General features: G+C 40.9%; 1 protein-coding gene across 2 annotated transcripts in view; it reads left to right on the forward strand.

The window, feature by feature from the left end:
- The window catches only part of NRG2 (neuregulin 2), a 252,809-nt gene that overhangs the window by 203,104 nt on the left and 30,403 nt on the right, over positions 1-19,302 (forward strand). For both annotated transcript variants that reach the window (XM_061587063.1, XM_061587071.1), the window contains exon 5: positions 3,534-3,610. In XM_061587063.1, the coding sequence (XP_061443047.1) occupies positions 3,534-3,610 (77 nt within the window). The remainder of the gene's footprint in view (positions 1-3,533; positions 3,611-19,302) is intronic.

The raw sequence follows: 19,302 nt of genomic DNA on the forward strand, positions 1-19,302 counted from the left end.
TTTTCATTTTCAAACATGATTGCATAGAAATAAATCCCACTGAACTCAAAAAATATGCAAATGATCAAACCCACCCTCCCTTCTCTTTCCTCCTATCCCCTCCTCTTGCCCCTCACTCCCCATCCCCTTCCAATCCCCTTTCCCCTTCCCCCTCCTCCCCTTCCTCCTCCCCATTATCAGTTTTACCTATCTTAAACATGATTGCACGGAAGTAAATACCGTTGAACTCTATAAGCATGCAAATGATCAAACCTGCTCTCCCCTCCACCTTCCTTTGCCCCCCTCCAATACGCTCCTTCCCACTCCCCCTCCTCCTCCCCCACGGTCAGTGTTTCCTATCCTAACCAAGATTGCATAGGAGTAAATCCCATTGAAAATAAGCATGCAAATGATCAGACCTGCTTTTCCCCTCTCCTCTCCTCTCTCTTCCTCCTCCCCTGCCCACTCCAGCCCTCCCTCCCTCCCCCGGTCAGTTTTACCTATCCTAAGCATGATTGCATGGGAGTAAATTGCACTGAATTTAATAAACATGCAAATGATCAAACCTGTCCTTCTCCTCCCCTCTCCATCCTGCCTCCTCCCCTCCCAGTCCTCCCCTCTGCATTTCCTCCCCTCCCTCCTCCTCCCCTCCCCATCCTCTGTGGTCAGTTTCACCTGTCCTAAGCATGATTGCAGGGGAGTAAATCCCATTGAACTCAATAAGCATGCAAATGATCCATCCATTCTCAGCAAACTTGGACAGGATCCCATTTCTTACCTCCCGGATTAAAAAGCAGGGAAATTCACTAATAGGCAAAAAACCTTGCGGTTTAAGAAAATACCTATAGCCCACAGCTATTCTATCAAACTTTAAAGAGCAGGGAAATTGGGCAGCTATAGTGAATGCACCAGGGGAGCAGGAGACCTGAACTCCTCTCTGAAATATTGTACTGCCCTACAAATTGGTCAAAATGCAAACACCATTTGGGTTGGTCTTTCACAGTCCAATCCACTTCCTGTGTAGCTTGGAAGAATTTGGTAACATGTGCCTCTGAGCATATGGGGAGTGGTGGCAACACCTGCAATCAGCCCAAATAAGAGAAAGAAGACATGTGCTGTGCTGATCTTGTTTTAGCAGGGAGGAAGCAATATTATTAAGACAGTTGATATAGTTCAGATGGTCACTTTGAATATGTCTGATTTCCTTTGCAATTTTAGTGAAGCTTCCTATAGGAAATCATTTTCTTTTGTTTCTATTTCTGTGAATATGTGAAGTACAGCAACTCTTTGCAAAATTTATACTAAAAAAACTCCAAACATAAATTTGGAATAATGGCACTGATTTCTGCAGAATAGTCTCCAGTGGACCTCAGGAGTGTCTCAATTTGCACAAGATAAAACAGTGGGAGGTGAAATATATTCTAGCAAAATGCTAGGTGTGCTCTATGTTTTTAATTGACTGTGCCCACCTTGCCTTAAATGAAGTGGTTTAAACATAGCAGGCTGAAAATATGCATCCTCTTTTTTCCAACAGCTAGAGTCATTGCTGAAGTAGCAACATATTGGAATCAGTCTGATTTTTCATCAAACTGCAGGTCCAAATTCCACTGTTAGTGCACCCAAAATAGAAATAGAACATAACCTCCAATTTGAAACACAAAAGGCTGTCTTCACCATCATATGACACTGACCAATAAAAAGGCTTTGAAATTAATAAAATAAATTTGACACAGATTTCTGGGATGAATAATGAGGGAAATAAAATTTTCTAGTGTAGATTCTCTGTAGAAACATTAGTAACACAGGAAAGAAGCAAAGTAAGAAGAACACCAGCAAACATACAAAAATATAATTCTCTATTTTTGGAGATGGCAGGTGTTGCCACCACTCACCATATGCTCAGAGGCACATGTTACCAAATTCTTCCAAGCTACACAGGCAGTGGATTGGACTGTGAAAGACCAATCCAAATGGTGTTTGCATTTTGACCAATTTGTAGGGCAGTACAATATCTCAGAGAGGAGTTCAGGTCTCCTGCTCCCCTGGTGCATTCACTATAGCTGCCCAATTTCCCTGCTTTTTAAAGTTTGATAGAATAGCTGTGGACTATAGGTATGTTCTTAAATTGCAAGGTTTTTTGCCTATTAGTGAATATATATATTACTTAGGCAGTTTTTAATTAAGTGGCTTATAAATTCTAAATAAATATAGATATGGGCTAGCTTACTACAATACATATGCTCTCAGAAAGGCAGAGGAAAATAAGGAATAATCTTGTGTACTGTGAACTGTTACATTCAAACTACAGTAGGGCCCCGCTTTCCGGCGTTCCGGTGATGCGGCGGCTTTCAATTAGGGGAAATTCCCCGTTTTAAAGCCGGTTTTGCGGTTTTTCAGAATTTTGTGGCATTTTAGCGCGGCGCGACCCGTTATAGTCAATGGGTTCCGCTTTACGACGATTTCTGCTTTACGGCAGGGGCCTGGTCCCTAACCCGCCGTATAAGCGGGGCCCTACTGTATACAGAAATGACAACTGTTGTATGGAAAGTGACTTTAGGAGTAAATCCAGCACTGTCTTTAAGTAAGTCCTGTGTTTAAAAGTATGTGCAAGCATACCTGGCTGTAGGTCAGCTGGTGACAGTGATGAGCTTCTTGAAAGTTCAGACTAAAACCCGGAGTGGATTCTACTGCTCCACTGACATGAAGCCAGCAGCCACCACTGGCTGGTGATGTTAGTTCCAATGCTTGTCCAAGTAATGCCTTTAACATGTCATAGCTATGCATAACAATCTTATCCATACTTACTTAGAAGTAATTTTCAGTGAGATAATTCCCTAGAGAGAGTACACAGGACTGTAGTCTTATGGTTAGAAGATATGAGTAGTAAAAACACTGACATTTCCATCTGACCATGTTGCAAAATAACATACTTTTCTTCGTTTGTTCACGTTTGGTTAAAAGTGATTGCTGCTGACATTATAACTCACCCATGGACCTTTTTTGCTAGATAGTGACTTGAAGAGATGTATGTATTAGCTGTGCATTACTAACTGACATGATATATTTTCACTTGTTTATACTTTTCTTAGCAAGCTGATTGTACTGATGATTTGAAACCCAGCATCAAACAATATGAGGGGGAAAATGGCAGTCCCAGCGGTCATGACTGTATCGCTCTTAATTCTGATAAAAAAAATAGAAACAGCACCCCAACACCTCTTCTTGCCCCATTTGATACTAGGGTTTTTTAAATCCCTAGATGTGAGATAGTGGCTAGTATCCTTTCTTATCATGGCTGAAGCAAATTGGCCCCAAGCTTACATGTGAACTGGAAGATTACAACCTTCAGAAAGCATGGGGGAAGGATGGAGCAATTGCACAGAAGAGGAGCCTAGAAAGCCCCCTTTTAACACACAGCAAAGATTAGATCTGGATATCTTACGTTAGATGGTTTAATTTCTTTTTAACTCATCACTGTGCACTTTTATTTCTAACCATAGCCTCAAGGATGATGCCAGCCTTGTTCTGTGATTTGTCCCCTTTTCCTCCTCCAGATGTCCAAATGGATTCTTCGGACAGAGATGTTTGGAGAAACAGCCTTTGCGATTGTACATGCCAGATCCTAAGCAAAGTATGTTTGAAGAAAAAAATTGCACCATACTACTTATAATCTCCTGGGTACCGTGCTGGATTTAGAATGGCATAGTGAGGGTGTGTGTTTTTGATAGTTAAGATCTGGGTTAAGGTTTAGGGAATACAGGTAAGGGACCAACCACAGGCACATCAGGAGAAATCTCGAAAGGGAGCTGAGTTGGCAACAGAAAGAGCCTCGTTTCAGTCTGTTTGGATGTCATGCTATCTTGTTTCTCTCTTTCTGGTTTTCTTTCTTTTGCTAGGTGTCCGAACGAATTCACTGGGGACCAGTGTCAGAACTTCGCAATGGTCAGCTTCTCCAGTATGTCTCTTTCCACTTCTCTCTTTCTCTGATTTATCATAACACACTGTGTGACTCCTTTAAAGCAGCTCTTTTCTGATTTGGAACCTTCACTCTCTTCCAGTGTGCTTCAGTGCTCTCGATTCTGATCTGAACACATCTCACTATTAATGTATAATCCAGGCAAAATCTAAATGTATCAAAGACTGAGAAGTTAATCTGTGAGCTACTCTGAATGCTCCCTCTCTGCAAGAAGTTCATTAGTTCATGCTGTCACAAAGCGTAATGGAAGGCTGCACTTAGCTTTGAACTTTAAAAAAAGGTCACATCTGATTCTATGGGTGCACCATAGTGGCAACAGAGCAAACCACTGCAGATAAAAAGATATTGGGAGAACCAAAGATCTCTTTTGTACTGCTATCAAATATGATTACAGGATGCCAGTGCTGCAAATCTAAGGGTTATATGATGGCATTTGGAATCAAAATGATGGAACTATTAGTGGCCCAATCCATAGCTATCCCTTGATCCAACTCTTCCCAGGTATTGATTCACCTTTTCCCAGCTCTTCCCAGTTGCCCCTTGCATAGCACAGCTATGCTGTGCAGATGCTGGGAAGCAAGCTAGGGTTAATCCCATAGGTCCCCATGTACCAACATGGGAATTCAGCAGCTCAGTACCCCCAGACAGCAATCCTCAGAGTCAGGATGTTCATATGATTTGCTGTTCCCAGAAGTGATGTTCACTATAGCATATGAGGGAGGGGGGTATTTTTACAGTGATCAGTTGGGGTCAGATTTGGAAGTTTTTGCTTGCAGATCCAAATTGATGTTATAGTTGATATCACAATGTTGGGGAAAATGAGGCACGTATAATAATAAAAAAAACAACAAACCATTTTTCTCCACCTTCCTATTCTACCTGTGCTAGAATTTGTTGCTGGACACCCTCAATGGTGCTTCAGTCGAATGCAATCCTCCTTGCATGGTAAAATGATTATGACTAGAATATAGCAGTAGTTCCTGTCCCAATACTAAACTAAGTGAGGGTGGCTGGTATATAGGCTTGCCTATTGCGCAAGCGTGTGTACCAGCTTCCACATGGGGATGTACTCATAGGATTATTGGTAGCAGGTTTCAGGATGTGGTCTACCACCCCATGCACATTATATAGCAGTGCTGGTGGTTTTTAGTGGATTTTGGGGAGAAAAATATTTAAATATAAATAACATTTTATGCACATAAGGCACATCTCATTGCAATGCAACTTTCTTCCAACAAATAATGTTTAGGAACAGGGTGACACAAAGACCTTAGGAATTCTGGCCAGGCAAGTCCTAGTCTATCCAGGACTCTTATCATATCAATACTCCGAGCCTAAGGCTCCACAAGAAAACAAAAACAAAAAACCAATAAAGTAATTCTACAGTTCCAGTCAATCTTTACTTGCATATCTTTTTCAATAATACAGTAGAGATATACAGGAATAATTTGCCCTAAATTGCACCGTAGCTTAGCTTACTGGTAGAGCATCTGTTTTGCATGCAGAAAGTTTCAAGTTCAATCACTGGCATTTAAGACTGGGAAAGACTCCTGTCTGAAGCCCTGGAGAGCCACTGCTAATCACAATAGACACATTAGATGGATCTCTGATCTGCCTCTGTATAAGGAAAGATCCTTTTGTTCACATCTTCAGCCCTGAAAGATCGGGAGGGTTTTAAATTAAAAAAATATGATTTTTTTCTTCCTAATTGTGTGAAATTCTGAATAAAATGTTTACTAATTTTTGCAATAAGATTTATTTTATGCTACTTCACTTCAGTCAGCCCACAAGGAAATGTAATCTAAATATCAACTTTGGAAGAGAGCTTTGGGAAAATAAACTTTTTTAAAAAAGGAAAAAAGAAAATAAATCTGCATCCAGGGAGCCCTGTTGCCCTGACTAGGATCTCACTTGTGATTGAAACTGAGTTTAAGATTATGTCCCTGTTCAAGTTACAGCCTGGAGTACTACTCTATTCCATTTATTTGTTTTATAATGCAAAGTTAAAGAGGAGCCTGCTGAAATAAAGGAGTAATACTAAAACAATCTTTTCATAGCAGTATCTGTCATATGACAATTTATAGAACACTGTTATGGAGGTTTTCTAGCATTATACAAGATTCAAAAATATAGTATATATAGGAGAGTATATTTTGTGGATTAGCTGAGATGAGACATAAATCCAAAATACAACTTGAAGGGGGGGGGAATAAGAATGGACCTTGATTATTATCTAGCCTTTGGGTCCTGTTGCCAATTTGCCTGAAAAATTTATCTGACATTTGTTAGAGAATTGCTTGTGCAATCATTTCATTTTGTGATTGTTTGATGAAACAATTTAATTTCAACATGAAGCCTCAGTTTACTAAACTATAACTCAAGAAAACCTTTTGTTAACAGTTTCTTGAAATCTTTTGAGAAGGTAATCTAGGGCAAAATCTTTCTTTAGTGTTCAGTCAAATATAAATCAGAATTTAATCAAAGTAGGAAGCAGATAAAATAAAAAAAACCTGAATGTAGGTGAGCAGTTATTTCAGAAGTCAGTCAAATAAATACGAGAGGAATATGGGGAAAGAACAGGAAAGGGGCTGAAAAGAAGTGAACTGGGGAAAAAGGGTCACATTTGTGGTTTCTTATATTATCACTTCTCTAGTTTACACACCTCTGTTGAACTTGGGAAGGTTAGGACTTCATTCTATAATATAATTCATTTAGCAATCACATATATTCTGTGTCAGCCTTTCCAAACCTTTGGGTCCCCAGATTTGCTGGACTACAATTCTCATCATTCCTGACCATTGGCCGTGCTGGCTGGGGCTGATGGGAGCTGTAGTCTGACAAAATCTGGGGACCCAAAGGTTGGGAAAGACTGTTCTATGTAGTCAACCTTTTAGTCATTTCATCAAGGCCCATAAAAATGGGAAAGAACCTAAAACTGTGTGTATAAATGGGAAAACAGCAAATAGTTCTCATAATATTCATAATACACCCTGTACAAGTGTGATTATGAGTTGACAGATATAGTATTAAGAATATTGCCATCAGTGCAAAGAAGAGTAAAAAGATACAATCTTTGGACATGGCTTACAGAATTTGTTTTTTAAAAAAATCCAAGGAGAGGTTATTGGATAAGTGCACTCCAAGAATTGAGGTATTCCCCATGATTGTCATCTATTAAGTGCAGAGAAAGAGAATTGGGACTGGGGAAAAACAAGACAAAGTATAGGAACATGGAGGATAAATTGTAAATACAGTATGTGAGACTCCACAACATGTTCATTTATTATGTGGTACAGGACTTAGTTTCCATGTTTTCCAGTGCATGAGTGAATTTGTAAGTGGTTTAATCTTTTATTAGTCAGAGGAAGGTTTGATTCCAGAATTTCCATATATTTTGCGGGGGGAAATCCACTGAATTACATCAGCCCTCTCTGGGAGGAGTGTGGCAAAATTTATCTTCAGTGTGATGCTCTAATAGCATTTATACTGAGCTTTAAGGTGTTGAAAGCACTTCAAATGTATTATCTCAATAATTTTTACATCAGACATACAATAGGCCATTTTATTATTAGTCCCATAGGATTCTTCTTTTAGGTCAAGAAGTATCTTAGGCGTACAGTGTAGTTTGCTGATCATGCTAATGAAGGGGAGGGTCTAAAGCTGAGTCAGAATGCTTACAGCAACCCTGTCTTTTATCACAGATTGAAAATGAAGTGAATTTGTGGCAGAGATCTGCACACAAAATTCAGTGGTAATTACTTGAGGAAGGGAACCAAATCACAGGCTGCAACTGAAGTCAGAATATGAATCATATTGAGAAAATTAAGCATGAGATAATTAAACATATAAAAAGCAATGACAAGAAACAGATGGAGATTATTTCAGAAAAATGAGTTCTGTCTCATGCATACATCGCTCCTAGAATCATAGAGTTGGAAGGGGCCTATAAGGCTGTCAAGTTTAACCCCTGCTCATTGCAGGAATCCAACCTGAAGCATACCTGACAGGTGGCTCTTCTGCTGTCTCTTGAATACCTGCAGTGTTGGAGAGCCCACCATCTCCTTAGGTGATTGGTTACACACTCCTTCTCCCCCTTTTGTATATAGCATAGCAGCAGCACCCTCCCTCTCTTCACAGTGTCCTGATCAGTAGGTCAGGGCTGCCCCTTCCACACAGTTCTCATGGACAGCTGGCTCGGTGATTAGTATTATATTATTATATATTACTATTGATCCATTTTGTAAGGTATCATGTACATTTATTTCCTAGGCAAAAATAGAAAGGTCCTGCCTCAATGGAACTTGTTATCTATATAAGTTATAAAAAATCCTCTGAGGTTTCCAGTGTACCCCTTCATAAAGGAAAACTTCCAGATAGTGATGCAGTTGTGATCCTCTTTCTTTGAGGGTGCCCTCTGAGACCACAGCGCCTGGAAAAGTTGTTCCTTTTCCCAAGCTGAATCATAGTACATTGTAGTCGTTGTTGTAAATGTGCTGCTAAACCACTTTTATCATTCTGAAAGATGTGTGGTATTTCTGTAGTCTGAATGTATCCTTACTGCTTTCATTTTTTGTCTCTCTTATGTGCTGTAGAGTGAATACGACCTTTTTGGCCGCTAACAGAATTTCAATTGAAAAAGCCAAGTTTCCAGTCAGGAATGTCAAAGCTGTACTTTCCCATCCCCCAGTTTGCTTTACTTTTTCCATTTCCTGTATAGATTGAGACATTATACACAAAGAATACTAGACTGGACTTTTTTTTATTCTTGCCTTTCGGAAATACTGTATTTCTGGGAGTAATTTAAATGTCCTTTTTTGTTTTTCCTGTGGTATGGATAATGCAGAATGCTATCCCAAACCATTAGCATTTATAAGAGATAGCATTATTCTTTTAATGGTTCTCGGAGTCTATAAACGATTTCTTCATTCAGTACATACTGTGAAAAATGCTTAACAGCCTGATCTTAACCACATTTATTCAGAAGTAAGTCCTATTGATTTCAGGAGGGCTTACTTTGAGGTAAATGTGTTCAGGGTTTTGCTGAAAATGTATTCTAAAAAATTCATTTTGTTATATTTGTTTATTACTTATTATTTATTTATTAGATTTATATACCACTCTTTCTCCCAGCAGGAGCCCAGGGGGCAAACAAAAGCACTGAAAACACTCTAAATCATCATAAAAACAGATAGATGTAACAGTTTGTTCAATTGTGCATCAGTCCTTCCGAAGTTGTTCATTTAGGCTGCAATCCTATTATGTTTACCTGAGATTCAGTCCCACTTAACTTGATGGGACAGACTTCTGAGTAGACATGCATAGGATTGCACTGCTGATGATGTATGCAATATGTGTGCTTGTGAGAGGCGTACATGCAGGGAATGCCTTGTGAAACAAGGTTGTGTGTATAGAAATTCACTACCTCAATTTTGCAAGAATAGTGAGGTCTCTTCAGCAAGACTATACCTAATATCAAAGTATAGCTAATAAATAAATAATAAATATCTATATTAAAATCAGATTTCAGATACTGTTGGTGGTTCCCGAGTTCAGATAATCGGTCAGTTACCTGCTTTGGATGGGGTTGTACTCCCTCTGAAAGAGCAGGTCCATAGTCTGGGGGTGCTCCTGGATCCATCTTTGTCGCTAGAGGCCCAGGTGACCTCAGTGGCTAGGAGTGCATTTTACCAGCTTCGACTGGTAAGACAGCTGCAGCTGTTTCTGGACTGGGATAGCCTGACCACTTTTGTCCATGCACTGGTAACCTCCATGCTGGATTATTGTAATGCACTGTATGTGGGGCTACCCTTGAGGTTAGTCCCGAAGCTGCAGCTGGTGCAAAATGTGATGGTGAGACTGGCCACTGGGGCAGGGTATTGCTAACATGTTCACCCCGCTGCTGAAAGAATTGCACTGGCTGCCCATTTGCTACCGGGACAAGTTCAAGGTTCTACTCTTGGTGTACAAAGCCCTATACAGCTTGGGACCAGGATACCTGAAAGACCGTCTTATCCCTTATATACCCAGTCGATCACTGTGCTCTGCAGGTGAGGGCCACCTGCAGATACCATCTTATCAGGAGGTCCGTTCCACACAACATAGGAAACAGACCTTTAGTGTGGCGGCACCTACCCTGTGGAATTCCCTCCCTTAAATATCAGACAGGCTCTGTTATCTTTCTGGTGCCTATTGAAGATCTTCCTCTTTCAACAAGCTTTTCAAGTTGAGACCTTACCCCAGTCTGCATCTGTGTTGGAATTGCTTTTTAATGTTTTTAAACCTTTTTTTAAAAAAACAACAACTATGTTTTTAACCTTTTTTTCTTTAAAGATGTCTTGGAAGCTTTTAAAAAAATGTTTTTAAAGATGTTTTATTTTAATGTATTTTAAAGTTAGTTTTTATGATGTTTTAAAGTGTTTTTAGTGCTTTTGTTTGCCGCCCTGAGCTCCTGCTGGGAGGAAGGGCGGGATATAAATCAAATAATAAATAAATAATACTGACAGACATGCCTTTTTTTGAAATGATCCTTATTAACTATCATTGCAAATCTATCTAGGCATTCTTTTATGCAGAATGACATGGACTTTTAAAAAATAAACATGTGCTGACAGTTCTATATTCTTCGATACTGCTCTTGCGATTGTGAACAGAGAAATCAAAGCTGCTTTAACTAAAAAGTGCATTTTATGTTTTTATTCAAATATATACTATATATATATAGTAATTTCTCTTACAAATCTGTTTCTCTTTTCTCTTTTTCTTCTTTGTTCTTTTTCTGCATTGGCAGAGCATCTTGGATTAGAATTAAAGGGTATGGAATAAACCATTCATTTGTCAATCAGATACCATTAAGAGCTGCCCACAGTCCTTCACATTGTATTTTTATAGCATTAATGGGATGATTTAAAAAATCAGCTCTTCTGTTCTTTGTTCTGGCAAAATTTGACCCAAATGAAATACCTAAATGTATATAAAATAAAATATGTATATTATTTCTAAAGTATCCACATGCATTTATTGCAGCACTTTTCTACTAGCCTTGGTGGGAAACAAGTGGCCTTAGTAGGCTGCAAAGACTGGTTTGTGCCATTTTTTCATTTCAGTGCTGCACTGTGTTTGGATGGAAATTGAAAAACTGGCCAGGTCAGTCTGGAAGATCACCAACTTGTACGGCAGTAGTAAGTGGACAAACACTCCAGTTAAGAAAAGGTCGGTATGAAGGAAAGTAGGAAGTTGCAGTAATGCTACAAAGCCAGGCTCTGAAATAATACATTAAAAGTCAACTTTTCTTTTCCCTTCTGCCCCACCACATTTAATTTCATGGTTGTTGGGAAGAAATTAATTTTAAAAGATAGAAGTAGATAGTTGTATGTTGAAGTTTAGGGCCCAGCAGTAGCTAGATCATATATCTTCACCACCCACTAGTGATAGGTTTAGAAGAGTTTACAAGCAGAGCAATCTAAATGCCAGGGGGCTGGCAGAGGAGGAGCTGGTGGAAAGCTCTGCGGGATCCTCCTCCTGCTTGGGAACCGCCAACCCGGCTGAACACCGACTCCATCGGGAACCAAGCACACCATGTGCACAAGCTGGCTAGGAAGCACCAGTTCCCACGAATTGGCCTCCCAGGGCGTAAGCGCTCCCCATAGAGGCCCATTTAAATTTTTCACTACAACGGCCTTTTGGCCAGCAGAGTTTCCAGATAGAGTGGGACCAAGGGGGAGGGCTCTGAACAAGGAGGGTCTCGCATAAGTCCCTTCCATTGCCATCAGAGCCCAACACAGCTGGGAACCTGCCGGCACAGCTCCATGGCATCCAACTCACCCCAGCCCAGCAGAAAGGTGAGTTGGATTGTGCCATAAGAGTTATTCTAAACATGACACAAAATGAGGTGGCAGCCTGGGGTGGTAGACTTCTGTATTGTACCACTTCCAACTGCAAGTGGGAATATAACTAAATGCTTACCCCCCCCTCAAAAATTTGTAGGAGCATATAAGGCCACACTTGAAAATTGCACACACAGCTGGACAATCGGGATTCCCAGTTGGATGGAGGGGCTATACACATGTACAGCTGTACATGCATAGGGACCCTTTCTCACTAATGCTTAATGCGTGGCTGCGGGACATGAATGCAGGGACATGGGTGCTGGATGCATTTCAGCTACCCATTAATGCATTCATTGAATGCATGAGGGGGCTAGTTTGAACATCCCACCCTCACTCATTCTGTATCATGTGCAGAACAGCTCTTTAGAATAAGTGCATGATCCTATTGCCAGAGAAACTGCAGTGGAAAATGAAATGTATATCATGCTTTAAAAAACTAAACGGGCATATCAGCAGTTTCTGTAAGAGCCTATAAGTCCATACCTGATTATTATCATCTATGTATTCTAAGTCTTTCCCCATTCACTGCACATTCAGTAGCAAAAACTACATGTTGTAGTACCTCACTGTTTCTTCTTAAAGAAGAAACAAATTTGCCACACTTTAATTTAACGAACAATAAAATGTGTGCATAGATATCCCAAATATCTCCCTCTGAGGGTAGGGCCTCTGATATCCTCTTTATCTCCTATGCCGTTCTGTTCTGTCTGCTTCATGTGAGGTTCTTGAGTTTGTTTCTAAAAGAAGAAATCATTCCATGTTACAGAAGTTGGGTGGGGAACCCCTTGCCATGGGTCAAATTTGTCCCACAAGGCTGTTTCCCCCAAAACATTTTTAATGTCAGGTTTGGGGCAGGTAGAGATCTGGCTGGATCAGCCATATGATTGATTCCCCATGGGGAACTCAATTGTACAGCCAATCCCTGCAGAAAGCAGTTTTGCGAGCCCTATAGTCAGCACCTGGGAAGAGCCTAGCACAGGGCTTGCAAAGCACTTTGTGAAGGGCTGCCCAAATGCCCAACAACCAGGTTGCCACACGTTTGGAAAGCACTGCACAAAGCACTTTGCAAGCCCTGTGCTTGCCACTTCCCAAGTGTGAAGCGTAGGGCTTGCAAAGCCCCTTGCACTGTGGTTCCCAAGCACCCAAGAATCAGTTGGCTATCAGGACTTGGGAAGTGTTGGGCAAGGGATTTTGACAGGTGGGTGGTACATAATGGTGTCAGGTGATTGACATAAGGGTTGTCCCACGCGCCTGTCAAAGTCAGGTCATGTGGGTGGGGACAGAAAAGGATCTGGCCTATTGGGCCATAAAGGTTCCCCATCCTTTTAGATGCACAGGAAAAGCCCTGAAAATAGTGCTGCTGTCCATACATGATCTCTTTGAACAAGGCAACTAGAAACCATTTTTTTTAAAAGCAAGATATGTTAAATAACCAAAGAATGAGGATGAGGAGAATGAAAGCCAAACCATGCCAAGGTGTCACTGGCTAAACACCCCAGAGTAACCTAACACAGGTACATGTGTTGTATGTTTTTCTAATGTAGGAGCATCAGAAAAACAACTGTGCAACGAGGTAGACCTGGCCTGTAACTGATTGAGTTTAAGTGCATTCAGTACTGGCCCAAGACAATCTGCTACCTGAAGCAGAGGAACTGATACCCTTCCTTGCAGCTAGGGCTAACATATTACAAAGTCTTGCAGCTTCATTCAAACCTCAGTTCCTCCCTTCATCTGTTGCCCACCCCCAAATGGTCCCACCGAAAGTAGGTCACTTCTCTTCACTTCAGGGATGGGGTACCTGTGGCCCTCCAGATGTTATAAGACTGCAGTTCCCATCGGCCCCAGACTGCATGGTCATTGGTGAAGGACGATGGGATTTGTAGTCCAACGTCTGGAGCATCAGGGGTTAACTATCCCTGCTTTACTGCATAGCAGGACTGGCTCTGATGGAATGAGAAATACAAATCCACTCGCTAACATAAACATTTCTGGCCAGGTCTCTTCATTCTGCTGCATGGCAGGACCAGTCTTGAATGTAGCAACTTAAGTCACTTCTTGATCTCACCTAGAAGGTTTCAACTACTTTCCTCTGTAAAATTCCTGTTAAGATTTTTGCTTCTTATATATTAGGCAAAGTGCCATACTTATGCTGAATGTATACTTCCGGGGTAGCCAATGTGGTGCCCTGATGTTTGACACAACTCCCATCATCTCTGACCATTGGCCATTCAGGCTGAGGCTGATGGGAACTGGGAATTCAACAGCATCTGAAGGGCACCATGCTAGCTTCTCCTGATTTTGACCTCTTCTCTGCATTACAGAACCACCCAGACACATTTGACCTTGATGCTAATGATATCCGTGTGCAAAACAACATTACAGGGAGAAAGTTCACGTACTCTACCTGGGCAGCCCAATACACAATTCTGCAGACGTTAGGCTTTGTGATGAGGCTCACCAGGCTTTGGCCTCAGAACCTGTTTTCCTCACTAGGACTTTGGTCTGATGCACCAATAAGAGAGTAAAATGCCCTTAAGTATATGCAGAGTAGATTTCCAGCAATTCTGCTTGGTCAGTTAGCTATCTGACATTCACATTGGGGATTTAAAAGCAGAAAAGGGATTTAAAGACAGACCATGCACTCTGGGGTTCCATGCAGAGAAATCCCAAGATTCTATGTGCCATCCTCCTCTTGATAATTCTATTATTATTATTATTATGATTACTCTTTATTTTTACCCCGCCCTTTTTCCAAAACTGGAACTCGGGGCGGCTTACAAATAAATACTACACATAGGTAAAAAACATACAAAAATATACAATTAAAATAGAATTAAACTATTCGTGACATTAAAACCATGAAACATACACTTAACATACTAAGACAATTTAAAACATTAAGAATAGGACCATAGAACAATACAACAGACCTTAGGAGGCCCTATCTTAAACATCTAGTCCAAAAGCCTGTCGGAATAAAAACGTCTTTGTCTGCTGACGGAAGGATAGGAAGGAAGGGGCCATTCGTGCTTCCCTAGGAAGAGAGTTCCAGAACCTGGGGGCAGCCACCGAGAAGGCCCTATCTCGCGTTCCCACCAATCGCTCTTGCGAAGGTGTTGGGACTGAGAGAAGGGCCTCTCCTGAGGATCTCAACGCCTGGGTAGGCTCATATGGGGAGATACGGTCTGACAAATAGCCTGGACCTAGGTCAAAACCAGCACTTTGAATTGTGACCGGAAACAAACTGGCAGCCAGTGGAGCTGTCGTAACAAAGGGGTTGTATGGTCCCTGTAACCAGCCCCAGTTAGCACTCTGGCTGCAGCTCTTTGTACCAGTTTAAGTTTCCGAACAGTCTTCAAAGGCAGCCCCACGTAGAGCGTGTTACAGTAATCTAAACGTGATGTAACTATGGCATGCATCACTGTAGTCAAATCAGGCGTCGCCAGGAACGGGCGCAGCTGGCGCACCAGTCTTAGCTGGGCAAAAGCACTCCTGGCCACTGCAGAGACCTAGGGGATGCAACTGGGTGGGAGATACCTGGACTTGACTGATATAGAAATGGTTGGAGGCATCCTAAAGTCCCTTTCCTTCTGTCTTGCAACTATACTAAATCCTTGCCACAGGTTTTTGACGTACTTCCTCCTTCTCCTGGCTGTGTAGCACTGATGTGCAAATGAAACCAGTAAAATAATACAAGCATAGAAGTGGATAGAAAAGGAATTTCTATAACGGGTATCTAAGAAAAATACGAGTCATTCTTGTCTAAATGAGTGAAAACCATATGCTTGTGTTCAGAGCAATCTTATAATAACTTTCACTTGTGTGTAACATGATTAGAAATTAGTCCATAGGGTTTAGTTATCATTTAGCTAGACACAGAGGGTAGAGACACACTTGTGGTTTTGCTGGCTTCAGTACGCCTCCCCCTCCATTTTTTGAACACAGGGACAAATGATGCCAGGCAAACTCCACCCCCTTTTACTCCAAAACCTTGAAAGTTGCAGCTCCAGGACACTACCTTGAAGCCAGCTTCACACAGACTTCAGAACTGATTGGCAATCAACCCTGTTGACACTCCAGGTTTGTCCAATGTAAATGCTTTGCTGTAGGCTCAGGCAGACACAGTGATCGACCCAACGCTTTGCTGTGGGCATTCCTAATCAGCAGCAGGGAAAGGAGATGTGTCCAGCCATGTCAGAATTGTTTCAAAATGCAGCCAGAAAAAAAAGCCTGGCTGCTTTTAAAGCAACTACTAGTGTGTCTGCAGTCTATGCAGGATGGGCCAGAGCTCCCATTTCTAGGCAAGGGAGGTGAGTGCTTTCCAGAAGGGGAATATATAGCAGTAGTGAGTCTGGAAGAACCAGCTTAAACTTTATGGAGTGTTTGTCCATGTTTCCAAATTGCTGCAAAATCATGCAATATTTGGTACTGATAACTCCAAATTCACCTATGGGACTTCATTAATCCCACTATGCTTTCATCAGGTTCTTCTTTGTGATGGGAACAAAAAAGAAATTATTAATAGGAAACGGCTGCCTCTCACCCCATGTTCTCTGCTGACAAAAATGCTGTCACTGAAGGGGAACTGTGCCTTTGTCTACTTATCTGACATAATTATCAGTTCTACACAGGAGGCCCACTTCTGTGAATGCAAAAGCAGAAAGTGGCCTTGAAATGTTAGTGTTACTGATTCAAAAACACTTTGAAATGCCATTTGGAATTGAGGATTTTTGACATCCCTTCTTGTGTTGGTTTTGTTAAACAATATATTTATTTCTAGGCCACACTGTTATGCAATAAACATCTTTTGCCATCCTGTCTTTCCTAGCCATGGTGTTACTTGTAATACCCCATAGATGACATTTTTTCACATGCACGTGGTTTCCTCTTAACAAATTATCACAAAGTGATAATTTGTTATTTCAAATCTTTTTAAAAAATCACAGCTACATCATTCTAGCACATGCATGAAAGAGTTGCCAAACTGTTGCCAAAATTTCTTACAATCTAAGTTAATTTTCAGGTTGCTGTTTACATTGCCTTATGTTCTTACTGTGGTCATTTAAATCTGTGTAAATTTACATGTTATAAGTTGCTTTCAGAGCTAATTATTTTTGCCAAACAGTTAAGTGTCTAATTTCAAATGATATTCCAAAATATCACTCCTACGCAGTAATAGATATATCACAAATGAGATTTATAGCGCAATCATAGGCATGTCTACTCAGAAGTAAGCCTCACTGAGTTCTATGAGACTTATTGTCAGGTAAGTACGTATAGGATTGCAAATGCTTTCATCAAGCTTTTGTTATTGAAAATAGTTTAAGACTGATTTTTAATGCAAGTCTCAAATTGTGGTTTGATCAGCCCATATGTGCAGCCATGCTTCATGTAAGATATTAGGACTTCATGTGAGCGAAATAAAAAAATGGAGAACAATATTATCTTAATATTTTGCTCCTCCAAAGAAAGTAACAATTCACGCGTTATTTTTCTTAGCATGAAGAATTATATTCACCAATCTGAAAGTTAACATTTGGACTCTTTCTTTCTTTCTTTCTTTCTTTCTTTCTTTCTTTCTTTCTTTCTTTCTTTCTTTCTTTCTTTCTTTCTTTCTTTCTTTCTTATCTATTATTTATATCCTGCTTTTCAGGAAACAAATCCTTCTCCAAGGTGGTTCACAAGAAACACCAAACTATAGGGGGGGGGGGTGTTTTTAAAACACACACTCACAAGCACAAAATAAACAATATCAAAATATAAAAAACTATCAGGATCCTTTCTACAAGGCAGTTGGTGGTAGAATAGCCCTGTAGTGGTGATGATGGTGGCAATAGCCCAGCTGAAGCAGGCTCTGAGGTCGTCTTCATCTGCTTTCCTCTCTTTCCTGGAATCCTTCCCACAAGGCAGTTGATGGTAGATGGCCTTGTGTGAGGCAGAGGGGAAAGTGGAGCAGGCTCTGAAGTGGTCTATGCCTGCTTCCCTCTCTGTTTTGGAATCCTCCCCACAGGGCAGTTGGTAGTAGGATGTCCCTGTCTGGGGGGTGGGGATCTATAAATCCAGTTGGAGCAGACTCTGAGATGGTCTACATGAAATCTGTTTTATTTTGAAATAGAGTTAAAATATGGGCAATAAAGCACACATACACAACAATACAACAATATTACTGAAGAGGTAAACTCACTGATAAATAATTGTATTGAATCTGGCTACTTTTGCAGATAACCTAGATTCATGTGTATAGCGCTCCATAACAGCAACCCATAATAGCAAGACTTGTTTGCTATTTGTTGTAACATTCCCAACTATGAAAAACAGGTTGTCAGACATTTAGAAATTATGCCAAATACAGTAAACTGAGTACTATTGTAATAGTATTCTGTGCTTTAAAAAGTATGAAACTTCTTAGGTCTTGGTAGTCTTAACATGGGGCTGTTCAAGGGAAGGGGTGTTTAAATGTGTAGCATGAGTAGCAGACTGAAAAATTTCCAACCAGGGAGCCATTTTAGTTTCTTGCAGCAAGAAATCCTCAATACTACCTTAAATCCACTAGTTTCTGATGAAAGCGATGAGAGTCTTGGGACTTCAAGTGGGCAGGAAGCTCTGCCAGCATACTTTAAATTGGAAGATGCCAAATGGGAGCAGTCTACCAGTTCAGATTTCTGGTGTCTGATTTTACATGAGTGCAGGCAATGCCTCATACATTTTTGAAGTCACAGGAATGCTCTCACCATCGGGATATTTGTGCCATGCCTGCCTCCCCCTTCCCCCTCTCTACCCAGGGATGACTCAGCCAGAGGGAGGTCAGGTGAGTGGCACAGCCCCACCATGACATCCATTACCAAGAACTACAATACAATGTCCATATTCACAACAAAACAATACTACTAATAATACTAATGATAATAACAATTCCATATTCCTCTTGTCTCTGTAGCATGGACCTGTTCCGATCAGAAACTGCATGGGAACAAAGAGTTTTGGAACTGGCATGTACATCTGGTGAAAAGGCACTTGCTTTTTCTGTTGCCAGTTTTGCGTGTCCTTAGTACAGAGGGAGTGTCTGGAATCTCAAGTGAGAAAAGGGATTTCAGTAGAGCACTAGTGTTCAGGCTGCTCATCTCACTGAAAGTCTCGAATTTGCCCATTTAAATTGCTTATTGCTAGACTTATAATAACTTGACATACTCCCTTTTTCAAAAGCAAGGTATGGATTTGAGAACCTGATGTGTGCCTGCTGTCTTGGCAGCCAAAGGATAAACATATTTGAGAGCTTATGTACTTGAAAGATAGTACAGTAGTTAAGCTGCATAATCCTCAGGCATCTTCACCTCTGAGGTAGAAAATGAAGGTCTGTATTGCTCCACTTTCCCTTCCATCCCTCTCTTGGATGAGACCGATTATCTGAATCCATTTCAGTCGGGTTTCAGGCCTGGTTTTGGCACAGAAACAGCCTTGGTT

This window comes from Rhineura floridana, chromosome 1 (assembly GCF_030035675.1).
Source record: "Rhineura floridana isolate rRhiFlo1 chromosome 1, rRhiFlo1.hap2, whole genome shotgun sequence".
Lineage (NCBI taxonomy): Eukaryota > Metazoa > Chordata > Lepidosauria > Squamata > Rhineuridae > Rhineura > Rhineura floridana.